The 13,236-nt window shown below is 35.4% G+C and overlaps 1 protein-coding gene across 1 annotated transcript; it reads right to left on the reverse strand.

Moving 5' to 3' along the window:
• Positions 1 to 1,481: 1,481 nt before the first annotated feature.
• On the reverse strand, positions 1,482 to 11,851 carry LOC125825389 (ninja-family protein mc410). The gene is made up of 3 exons (XM_049504734.1): positions 11,682 to 11,851; positions 9,207 to 10,291; positions 1,482 to 2,341 (listed from the first exon to the last, which is right to left on the reverse strand). The coding sequence occupies exons 2-3, from the start codon at positions 10,234 to 10,236 to the stop codon at positions 1,842 to 1,844; spliced, it is 1,530 nt and encodes a 509-aa protein (XP_049360691.1). The 5' UTR covers positions 10,237 to 10,291; positions 11,682 to 11,851; the 3' UTR covers positions 1,482 to 1,841.
• Between the last annotated feature and the right edge of the window lie 1,385 nt (positions 11,852 to 13,236).

Consider the following 13,236-nt stretch of genomic DNA (forward strand, 5'->3'; position numbering starts at 1 on the left):
AAAAGAAAAGTCGATAATAATTAAACAGAAAATCCGCATGGTTTTGTGCCAAAAGCACATGGATGAATGCTGAAGAGTAAAAGAATTTTTGGTTAGTCAACAGAAATGACAGATAATGTATTGGTGCTTCTTTGATAAGAAAAAATAAAATTATTTTCTTGGGTTAGGTTGGATGACACATGATATTAGTTAGTACCTCTTAAGCACGTCTTAATATGATATGATATAAGCCATCACTAAACACTAGTTGGCATATTGGAGATAGATTAATACTTTATAATTTATATTCATAACAAGTATCCCCTCCATTTCATTTTAAAATGACAATGATGGTGAAGGTGGAGCAAGTGTTAGTGGTGGAAGAATAAGTAAATGGGAGGAGTAAATTAAAATGAGTTGCGCGCTGGCGTGGTATGCCATGTGACGCTCACCTCATTAAAGTGTTAGTATTATGTGGGGATTCGATGGACACCTTTTACAACGCTCGCTAACAGAAGAGGTATATTTGAACCATTTAAATAAGTGATTATATACAAATAGTATAGTGGAGTGTGAAAATGATCCTTGGCCATTTACCATTATAAATTTCAGTAAATATTTTAAAGCATTATTTGCAGGTAGGTTGGGTTATGACCCGCCCAGATTTACTTTGGGCTCAAATGGGCTAAAAATCGAGTTGGATCATGACTCATCTAATTTAATCCACTTAATCTCAATAATTTTTACATTTGCTATTTAACTTTTATAACTACAATTTAAATTTCAACTCAATTTTTTTTTTTTAAAGTTACAAATTGATAGATAAATCCTAAAGGACATAAAATAGATAGTAATTCATACCTTCAATATAGGAACATCTATTATATCAATACAAATAAAAAGCCTCAAAACGGGTTGAAATTGAAGATTAAATTAGACTCAATTGAATTCTCTTAAAATAGGTTTAAGGCTTGAATGAGTTGAGATTTAACTCAATTCAGATTATTTTGAGTTAAACCCTTAAAATTCTAGATGGGTTATCTATATTTGGGCTATTTTTGACAAGCTTTTCCACAGTGGTCAGATATCCACAGCAAACAGTAGCCAGCCCTTGTACTTCATATCACCCTTCGGGATTTGGGTCATAAACCATTTTGACTACAAGGAGGCAACTAATTTAGCATTTCAATCAACAGTCTGCAATAACTTTTTCTGTTTCCTTTTATAAATAAGGGTGGTGTCCAAACCAACCATGACTATTACCTGCTAACTCCCACTAATACGTCTTACCAACTAACTCTGTTCTCCAAGACTTAGGCAAATGCAATGAAAAGTTTAAGCAAGAGAAGCCAACACAGCAAAGCCTCTTTAGACAAGCTCAGGGCGAAAGACCAAATTAAAGATAGGCTCAAAGGTCGAAAACGATGTCCTCTAGAAGCTGACCGGTGACTTCAGTTACATGAAAGTGATGCTCGATGTGGTTAACTGTAAAAAAAATCTCTTATTTACATGCTTGGCACCTTGTGACACTCCTTTAGCTTGCACCATAATAACTGGAGTAACAAAAAAATGGACTTTCCTTTTCAATAGGCCTTCCAGTGCAATGAAATGGAAAGCCCCAAGAGAGTGCTTATGATATGCTTGATAAGGAAAAGGTCATAATTTATTACAAATATTTGGCTAGCATATCAGTTTCAGAGGATACACTAATACAATTTAATGGGATATGTGCATATGCATTAAGAAATCTGCACTCATTCATTTGAACTATATAATATAAAGATGCTTCTGCTTCCTACAATTTATTTAGGGATACAATGAAAGCTTACTTCATTCTTCGACATATGATTTCATATCCTAAATCAGCTTTGTGCAGACGCAGCAGGATTGCTACTTGGAAACGATGAAACACCAGCACCACCTTCTTGACTAGTTTGCTCTTCGCTAGCATGCCGTACAAACTCTTCCGGTGACATGTGAGACCCATGACAAGCACAAACAATCCTGATTTGGGTGGGATTGTATCTATAAGTAACACCAGATATTGTTCTACCATTTGGACCTGGACCAGTTGTTGAAACCCATGGTAGATTCGGATAGGAACCAGATCCTCCAAATTTCAGATCTGCAGCAAGACCTGGCCTTATAGTTGCAAATTCTGAAGGAACTGCTTCTGCTCTGGGCTGCTCAGGAGGGTCTTTTGACCTGAAGCTTATGTTGCTACCTTTAACATTTTCTTCCGCTCGAGAAGTGGAAGTTTCTTCTGTGTTATGCTGTCTCCCATTGCCTTTCACATGCTCCATTACCCTCCCATCATATTGTACAGATTCAGAAGACTTGTGTGGAATAATCGGCAAAGTAGCTATATAAACATAGCAAGTACAACTTCTTAGTCACAAGGCTGGACAATTATTGAACTAAGAAATCATGCCCATTGATGCAGCAGTCTGTGCATGATTTGAAATGCAATAAATTTGAAGTTTTGGGAACTTCTGGGCATCTCATGCAACAGATTAAAAGTTATATGAAATTTGTGGTAATGTTAAATCTATAAATCTCTAAATTAAAAGTTAAATTATGATATTACCCCTCTTATCAACCTAAATACCCTACAATCTAATAAAAAATGGAACAAAAATAATTTGTAATTGACATAAAGAGAAGCGACACATCTGTTCAAAAGGAACAAAGGGTAGAGTTCTTATAATCAAACAAAATCTCTGTTACTAAGAAAAAAACCAAGCAGAGGTAACTCTCAAATTTCAATCTCGTGCTTTTCTCCTTACCAAGATTTTTTTTACCTATTTTAAGTATTGTGCAAATTTCAGTTAAGCTGATAAGTCAAATGTAAAAAATGTTATTGGGTTTATCAATACTGGGCTATATATTAACGATTTTCAAACAGTTTTGTTTTATAAAAGGGACAATTTCATATATATACAACAAAGTAATTAGTTTACAACAAATATAGCCATAAATTTTTTTACATAAAAAGTAGCCCAAAAGCAAAAACAAAACGCGAGGTTTAGCCACGCGAGAACCGCGGCTAAATGGGAGAAAAACCGTGGGTAAGCTGCATTTTTTGTATCTCAAGGTATTTCTCACATTAAAAAAATGAAAACAATGTGATTGAACAAATTTCTAACCCTTCCATACATGTGACAAAAATAATTTCAAAAAAATAAAAAACATTGTACATGTAATGTATATATATTGTATAAATAGTAATGCAATGTATAGGTATTGTATACATAGAGTATAATCATGTATATATGATGTATATCTATGTATCAAAAATATACATACAGCATTGTTTATACAATATATTATATATAAAGGGCTAATTTCAAATATATACAATAAAGTTATAAGTTCACAATAAATATAGCCATGTTTTATTTACATAAAAATAAAGTAAGAGGAAGTGTATACACTGAAATACAATCTATCATGCTAAAAGTCATAGAAAGTATACAATGATTATACAATATAGCTTGTCAAAAGTCATAGAAAGTATACATTGACTATACAATATGACTTATACAAGAACTATACACTACTATACATTATGATACACTCAAAAAGTTGAATAGAGCTTAACGATACATGAAGTATACACTGACAATTCAATCCCTATCAACTCAAAATCACCTCTAAATAGTCCCAAATTTTAGATATGAAATCCTCTCGATGTTTCTAGTATTTGATATATAATTCGCTCGAAACGATTCACGTTTTTGGTACGTCAAATTTTTCAATCAAGCAAGCTTTGAAACTTGTTGATTGATCATGGAGAATGAAGGAAGGAAGGAAGGAAGAAGAAGAAAAAGATATAATCGTATTGATCTTCAGTTGATTCTTATTGATTTTAGAGGTAGCGATAGAATTTGCTGCCTTTTTTACCAGTTTTCGCTTTTTTATTTCGTTCTTAAGAGGCATAGAAGATTGGAGATTGAAGAAGAAGAAGAAGATATTTAATGGTTGATTGAAGCAATGACGAAGAAGAAAAAGACGCACGAAGGAGGCCAAAGAATGTAGCAGAAGTAACGCACGGCTATTTTTTTATTTTTTTGGGGAAAAAATAGGGTGAATTGCCATTTGAGGTAATTTAAATAAATTGGGCTATAAGATGGTAAGTAAACCTTGGCTGACAGTTTTCATAATTTTCCCTTATATTGGTCTATCAATTCCTTTTTTTCAAATTGAAGCTAGCTTGATTGGCCATTTTATTGATCATAAAAAAAGAAATTATTTACACAATGAAATATAGAGATTCAGCTTAAAACAAGGCCCAAATCTTGACCAAACAAAAATAAACAAAAAGAACAACAATACACTAAAGGGGAAAGTGAGGTCAAGGAGCTCAAAGGTTTTCTTCACCACATCGCCAATTCGGAGAAGCTTTCATCGGCGATTGGTCTATCTATTCAGTTATCAGTTCTTTGAGCTTACTTAACCATTAAACTAATAACCTATGTTGCTCGGACTCTACAAGAATGTTGACGGGTGCATGTTGATCCTTCAAAAGTAGTGCATTTTTTAGGGACCCGATATGGGTGCGGCATCATTTTTGGAGAGTCCAAGCAACATAGCCGATAACCAAACGAAATCTTGTTTCTTTTTTATCCCTGGTTACATAAAAGTGATTTAAAATTAGAAACCCTATTCCTAATATTTTGTTTCTCTTTCATAAGTTTTGTTAGCTTGGCAAGATATAATTAAACAGATTTATGGTTCATAGCATACCTAAGATTTTCTACCCAGTGAATAGTTATATTGTCATCTCTCCAACAAAAAGCAAGTAAATCCCACCGTGATATTTACCATCCATTTAGTAGTACTAAATTTGTTTATACAACCTCAACTAAATTGAAAGTAAATCAAGGAGGGAGCTTAGTCCAGGTTGATGTTAAAAGATTGTGATTTTGCATTAGTGGTTTGTTGTGGTAACGAATGTGTGCTAATGTGGAAGTCAAAGATGAATAATTTAGGCTTAGAGGTTACCATGGTTGAAGAAAATGCATAGTTAAAAATGAAAACAAGAAGGGAAAGGAAAAATTTCTTGAGGAGCAAGTTGGTCGTTGGCGCCCCTAGAAGACATTTTCGTATAGGTTAAACCGATAATCGAACTGTTAAGAACCGCTAACAGACTAATCAGGAATTGATTTAGGATATTTACGAATTGATAACCGATATCAACCACTACCTCCACTACACTCAATTCCTACTACCAATAAACTCCGTCATCACAACTAGCACCGCCGTCAACAACCATCATACATTCTTTGGTCACCACCACCACTGTCGCCACCTCCACCACTACTACTAGCCACTACCACCAATGTGGTCAATCTCTACTACCAACCACCTCCATCATCATAACTAGCACCACCACCAACTACCATGAACACATCCTCAACCACCACACATTTTTCAGTGATCACCATCGACACCACCAACTACTAACATAAACCAACTTCACCATTACAAGTTACAACCACCAAACACTACAACCAATCTCCACCATTATGACAGTCAGTACAACACCATCCACCTCCACCATCAGAACTATCATCACCATCATTACTAGCCACTAACAATTACCCATCACCACCACCACCTCTAGAAATTATCTCCACTATCACTAGCAAGCATAAATGTTTCATTTTTAATCAAATATTGATTTAATTTTATTAATTTTAATATATTTAATTATTTTTTGTTTGAATTAATTTATTATGTACATATAAATAAATTATGTACATTCAGAAGTTGAAAAATAAACATTCTTAATTTTTCAGTGTTCAGATCTACAGACAACATCTTAATCATTCAGATATGCATTCAGATCAAATGTCTAAATCTTAATGAAACCAAATGAGGTCTTACAATGTATTGCATCCCTCCATTCACTGCATCCCTCATAGTGAATGTTCTTCCTCATTCCATAACCACTTCATCATCAGGCTATTGATTAGGTTTCTAATGCCCATACCCCCTGTTTCTTGTTTTGTTGACTACTACCCGTTTAACCAGATTATAACCTTGCCTTCATCCCATTTAACCAAATTATAACCCTTGTTTTCTTTGTTACCTTGACACAAAAATTCTCTTCTTAGCTTGTCTAACCTTTTAATCACCTTCGTAGGAATAGGAAACAAAGACATCACATAGGTGGGCAGTGAATCTAAGACAGTTCTTTTTTTTTTTTTGACAAAAAGTCTAAGACAGTTTATTAGAATGACCCTACTCCCTAAAGAAGATATTGTACCTTCCATTTTGCTGACTTCTCTATAATGCCACCCCAGATTATATTGCCTTGTGTTAGTAACCCAAAGGCATTCCAATTTCCAAGTTACATAGTTGGCAAAGTCTCTATCCTCCACCCTCAATCACCAATTTTCAAACTTGAAATAGGAATTTTTGAACTAACAACTCCCACAAGTCAACATAATTGGGTTGTGAACTGATCCCAGTTTTGGTAATAAAATCTACTTGATTTGGATGAAATTTTCTTCTCATTCTGAGCAAAACATGAATCTGTCATTTCTGAAAGCATTTCTATGATTATCCCCCCTTCTCCATGTGAAAGACCCTCCAAATAAAGGAGGGTTTAATAGTTCCAAGTCATTTGAAAGAAGAGAATTCAGCCACTGCACCTGATATTCTGTTGAAATCTGATCTTTCTACAGGTTATCTAGTGACCTTAATCACCTCCAAGTCATTCAGGACCTTTCGAAGCTGACATTACAACCTTGCATACTCTTATGTCTCAGCCACAGTAGCTTGAGGTTGTTGCACTAGATTAATATTATCAGGAAATATTTCTTTAAGAGTCCAATCATCATTCCAAAAAGAAATTTTGATGCCAGTACCAACTTTGATATTGACATTTGTAGAAAGAAGTGGGCCATGAGCATTTTATATGCCTCCATACACTTAAACCATAAGAATCAGAAATTCTTCCTATACACCAAAACCCAATTGCCCCATATTATTCACTGATAACCTTCCTCCATATAACCTATTTCTCTTAAGAAATCTTCGCAACCACTTCATAAGTAAGCTCTTGTCATGTTATCCCAAGTTTTTTATTTCCAGGCGTCCTTTTTTGCTGCTAACTAGAGTACTCTAGCAAGACTCACCGCAAAGAGTTTTTGAACTCTATCCTAGGACTCGTTCCTAAGAGCATCTCTCCCCACATTTGCACATTTTAATAGTTAATGTTTACTGCATAAGCCACCTTACACATCACTCTTTAAAAGATAGAAGTTTAAAATTGTAGAGCATGCATAAATTCATATTAAGAACTTAGTTACACATGCGTTTTTTTACTAGTTTAATCAAGACATTAAAGTCGTTAAAAAAACTTACAAATAAAATATGGAGTTATCTTTCCTGAACATTCATGGCCTCTGATGTCTGTTGTCCCAGTTCTTGAATTTTATTTTATTTTCCCTTTGGGTAGAATCTGGTTGTGATGGAAATATCCTTCTAAATGCAAAATCTAACTAAACTTAAGGCAAGTATAAGAGGTTGATTCTATAATACCAAAAATCTTAGGATTACTAATTAATCCAAGTCACTATTATTCAATTTTAGTTTGACAAGGATAGCAAAAAGCAATGTTGCTCGGACTCTTAAAAAATATCGATAGGTATGTGTTGGATCCTCCAAAAGTAGTGTATTTTTGAAGGATCCGACACGTGTGCAACAACATTTTTGGAGTGTCCGAGTAACTTAGGTAAAAAGAGTCTCTTGCACAATGTCCCTGGCAAATACCATTTACCAGATGAAGCTAGGGGGAATTTTCCATTTCATTAACCATGTTAATTTAGGATCTTGAGTAACACAATGTTCCAGGACAACTTTTATTTATAATTGTGGTGTCCAGGACAGCTCGTGAGCACCTCATCCAATTACACGAGGTACCTGCTACCTCCCACCAACATGTGTTTCGGGTAATTCTGTCCACCAAGACTTGGATAAATGGAAAGGAATCACCTCGATCTTTTTGCTTTCGCTTATGGTTCCCAACCCACTTCACTGACCAATTGATCACACCTTTGGGTGCCCCCAAGACTACAACTGGAAGCATAATACACCCAGTTGTCAAGGAAAAAAATAATTGAAAGAAAAGAAGGTTTAAAAATTTCTAAATTTCTATTGAACCTACTCTAGTGCCCATTAAAGGAAAATATACAATCAAAAAGTATTTCAACCTCTAGACCATACACATGTAAATCCTTTGTTTTTCGTTGGGAAACTTTCAATGCAAGATGGTCTCTCAGAATGACTTATCGAAGTCTTCATGGTCTTTGAATCCCTGAGGACAACCATAAAGTGTAGGTTAACTAGGAGTGAAAATTTATTGCATATACTATAAATATTACTGGGGCAATTTCAATGGAATGCAGATTGTTAAAAGACAACCCAAATTTCCCTCCATTTCCTAGGAACCCATCTTGCACTCTTAGCTACTAGATTTTGCCTCCCTCATCTACCATCAAGGGAAATCATCAATATCTTTGCCGTTGCTGCAAAACCTACAGATACTTCAAACATTTTGTTGTCCTTATCATGCGCTAACGTATGATGGATGATTTCTATGTAGCTATGTTTGGGAACTATACAGTGAATCCAACTGCTCAATTAACTTTAATTCTTGTAAGGTAGGATATACTTGCACTTTTATATTTTAGTCTGCATTATATCCAGCTAGTATGGAACAGATTACCTTTCAGTTTGCTTCTATACACCATTTTTATTTTAAAATTTAAAGCAGTATCTTTCCCTTTGATTGGTAAAAGCACAAATGCATATATGACCCTTTAAACAGTATACAAAGAAGTGGTTTAAAAAAGAAAAAAATCCATAAAGTTTGTTCAAAGGTCCAACACAGTATTGCTCACTGGGAGCAATAAAGTTGTCCTCCGATGAATGTCCAATGACTAGGGAAGATCTACAGGTCATTTAACCACACCTTTTCACGACAGGGAAGCATCTCTTAAAGAGTTTCAGGAAGTAGAATGGACGACTTAGCTATTTCCTAAGCAAAACAGGAAATACACAAGATCCTAAGGACTGTGATTTGATTATTCCAAAAATCTTCTTTGTATTTTTGTAATGTGCTATGGGTCCTCAACTCCTCCAATAAAATTTAGCTCCAAACAAATCGTAAACATGCATTGAAGAAGAAAGAAAACTCATAGAGTTAATAGGAAAACCTTGAGAAATATTTGGTCCATCTTTGTGCTTATCGGAGCCCAAGGAACCTCGTCCGTAGGAAGGGTGAAGCTGCTGAAGATGAGAAGCAGCACCGCGGGAATTATCCTTCTCCAATGTTGGCAGCTGTACAGAAGAGTAGCCAAACATTAATGGCAAATTTGTAGGTATGACAGGCTGGGCTCCAGGTCTATCTCCACTAGTGGTAGCCATTACTTGCATCATGCCAGGAACTGGGTAACCAGTCGTACTTGCTGTATTACCAGGGTTAGAATCTTTCAGAGGCATAGAGTACGGTAGGTTCATGATGTTTATTGATTGACCTTGGAATGGGGTACTATATGGCATATTCCCGAACTTAACATCCTTCTCAGAAGAAATGGTAAACCTTCTCTGTCCAAGTAATTCTACACCACTTGAATCAGGAACACCACGAAGCTCCTTATGAACCTCAGCACTACTTCCAATAAATCTCTTAGAGTTCTCATCATGCTGCAAAATTTGCCTGGAAGTTGAACCTACAGTTTCAGAATCAGCAACATCTTCATTTTCTGCAGTTGAACCATCATCTGTTGTTATTGAAATGTGTGATGCCCTTGTCTTGTCATGCATATCGGCATGGTGAGCTTCTCTCTCATGCTTCTTTTGTTGACTTGACTCCCGGAACAATTTTTTACGCTTTTCACCCACATCAGTTCTCCTTTCTTCTTCAACTTCTATAGGTCTATTATCATTTGGAACCCAGAATCCTCCACTATTTAACTTTTTAGAAGCATCTGCATCAACACTAGTGCTGGAAAGCAAGTTCCCACCATGTTTTGTTGAATCACTTCTCTGAGAACCCACACCACAATCATGCTTTTGGCTGCTAGTGCCTCCATCCAGAAAGTTCTTGAAATCATTAATCACTTTGCCATCTCTATCAACTTCCTCAACCTTGGAATCCGATGAGCTCCCACTTTTACTTTTATCTGACGCAACCACCCCACCACAGGGAAGACCCAAGCTTAGATCAAGACCATTTTCGTCCATTTTAATCAAACACAAAGCACATTGACCAGATTCACATGTGAAACTTCAGTTCACTCTGCCACCAAAAAAGAAAGAAAGTTTCACTCTGGAATATTTTACTACTTCATCTTGAATGGAAGAAACTTTATTCAGATAAAATACCCGTTGTAATATCTGTTCATGTTAACCTTGAAGTCTAATAGACAAGAATAAAAGACTCCCTTGGTCTTAATTTGTTTGACCTACTTTCCTTTTTAGTCCGTTTAAAAAAGAATGACCCTTTCCTTTTCTGTAGCAACTCTTCAATTTTAACTTTTCACATGACAATGTTTAAAGCACAAGATTAAAGGGAATCTTGGTACATTTTGACATATGTTTAATTTTAGACCACAAAATTCAAAAGTCTTATTTACTTTCTTAAACTCCATCCCAAATCAAAATAGGCCAAACAAATTGAAACGGAGGGAGTATTGTTTATCAGTCAACCAAGGGAAAAAAATATTAGTTATAACATTCAATAGTACATAAAGGCACAAAGAAGAAGCTCAAAACAAAATGCAGAAAATAGCCTGATTGGTTTTTCTTGAAGTCACGTATGCTGTGTTAAACCAACATAACAAAGCTGAAAATGTTTGCATAAGTGGTTTATGTCTCAGTCAATGATTATTTAGTTTAAGCAGACCCATTAAAATAAGTGAGATTAAAACTCATCTACTCACACTTGCTAGGGTAGCAATGCAACTCCTCTAAATAGCTAATGACCAGAAATCCAATCTAAAGATGGTGAACTGATGTTTAAAAAGAAGGGGAGCTCAAGAGGACAGTATATATTGAAGATAGAATCAGTCAAAATAGGAGACCTCCTTTCAAACTAGATTTCTGGAAACAAGAAGGTTATCAAGGAAACCATAGCAAAACAATCAATAAGGTCAGAATATGAAATAAACCAAAAGTTGCTTTAGCTATTCACAGACTATGCCTCTGTGGATCATCCATATATATTCCACACTATTCCTGGAACTACTTCTTTGGCCTTCAACCTACCAATTACCATAACCCTCTTCCTTCAACCCACCATAACCCGGAATACGAAGTACTATTCCGGGAACTACTTCGCATTTACACCTGCCTAAACCTTGAGAAAATCATCTAGCTCAATCAAACAGACCCCAATTCATCATTAACTAGATCTAAAAGTCGAAGTAAAAGAAACAGAAAGCCTAGAAAGAATAAGCAATTAAACTAGTCATCTTTAGGGACAAACAGTAACAAATCTATCTACATATAGATCTGCCTCTAACACAGGTTTTGCACAAAAGCACAAGTAAAAAGATTTACTTACTGAAAGCACAGATACAAAGTAGAAACCTAACTAACTAGTTCAAATTCCAGATGATCAAAAATCTGCACTAAAGATACTTGGAGCTAGCTGGGAATTCAGATCAACAGAAACAAAGGGTATATACCTGATGAACAAAACTGTGAACCACAGAGAAAGATAAGGAGAAGGGGAAATGCGGAGTCGAGGAAAGTGGACGTTGGCGCCGTAGTGAAGACGAGTCGACGGCTAGCAGTAGGTAGGATGTGGGCGGAGTGACAAAATGTGGATGCGAAGACCTGACTCACCAATCTTTCTTCTTTCTTCTTTCTTCTTTCTTTCCCATTTAACACATAGAGCACGTGGTGTATATGCAACTTCAATGTACCTCATCCTATGCTTCTTTTGTGTTTCTTCCACATGTTATATTCACTACTCAATACTTCATACTTGAGAAATACAAATCAAATATGCTAGTAAATTTTATTATAAAAAGAAAGAAAGTTATTATCCAACAACTTTATTGAAAGGATTTGTTTAATTTTTCAGAAATTAAGACTTATAAAATGGTAGATTTACAATTTTTTAAAATTTCTTTTTATAAAAAATAGGTTAGTTTTATTATTTTATTAATTTTGTTTTACGTATAGAAATTTGATACCTGATTGTAATTTCAAAAGTTGTTGCTACATGTTCAACACATGGTGTTTCTGACAATTTACTGTTGTAATACTTTTATTATAACCTTGATTCGGTCAACAAAGGGTTGGTTGATCAACTTATCCAAGATGGAATGATGCGACAATCGTTTGATGTAGCAACAATGTTGCTATATGATATGACCAAGATAAACCGAGCATGACACACTAGAGAGGATTAAGTATCTCCTCTGCAATAGTAAGGAACAGATGGAGAAGAATCATGACCAGATGAAAATATGGCCAAAATGATGAATCAACTCAATTTTCTATTCAAATATGTCATGGAGGTGGTTTCAAAATGGTAAATGAAATTGGAACAAGCACATCATAATCGTTCCAAGTTGAAAGATGCTAGACCAAAAGGAAATCGAACTGATGATATGCTAACAAGGATCTTCAACAAGATTGAAGGGTCTGACAGGGTGTTGAAGGATTTGAAAAATGATTTCTCCACCTTGACACAAACAGTTACTTCTCATTTCATGTCAATCAAGCAACTGGAGACTCAAATGTGCTAGATCTCTGCCCATTTAAATCCAAGGCAAAAGAGAATTTTGCCTAGTGACCCCATCCTTAAACCCAAAAATAATTGTTGATGGGTAAGAATTGTGTTGTACCACGACGTTAAATAAGGTGTTGCTTGGGAGGCAACCCAAGTTTATTTTATTGTTTTGTTTTTTTCAATAATGTGTGTTGTGAGTTTAGGGTGAAATGAAATTAAAAAGTTGGAAAAAATGCATTGGGCGATGCAAGTACCTGGTCGGCGATGCATCGGAATGGTTTGGCGGACATCTTCATATTCACATTCTAAGCCAAGAATTTTGAAAATGGTACTGTCAACTTTGGCGAACATAGACCTATTTGACGATCAGTCAAATGACACTAAGCAGACTACATCGGGTCCGTCGAGTTAAACTTCAAGTTTGGTATTTGTTCATGCATCATTAGTGAGCTTAAGCTCCTTCGGCGACATTAATCGTAGACCGCCGAACGTGCATGAAA

This window comes from Solanum verrucosum, unplaced genomic scaffold (assembly GCF_900185275.1).
Source record: "Solanum verrucosum unplaced genomic scaffold, falcon-dt-bn FXZP01000051.1, whole genome shotgun sequence".
Lineage (NCBI taxonomy): Eukaryota > Viridiplantae > Streptophyta > Magnoliopsida > Solanales > Solanaceae > Solanum > Solanum verrucosum.

Coding starts and splice junctions, on each gene's coding strand:
- LOC125825389 (XM_049504734.1), bottom strand. CDS start 10,236: ATGGACGAAAATGGTCTTGATCTAAGCTTGGGTCTTCCCTGTGGTGGG. Junction 2,342..9,206: donor TGGACCAAATATTTCTCAAG/GTTTTCCTATTA, acceptor ATGTTTATATAG/CTACTTTGCCGATTATTCCA.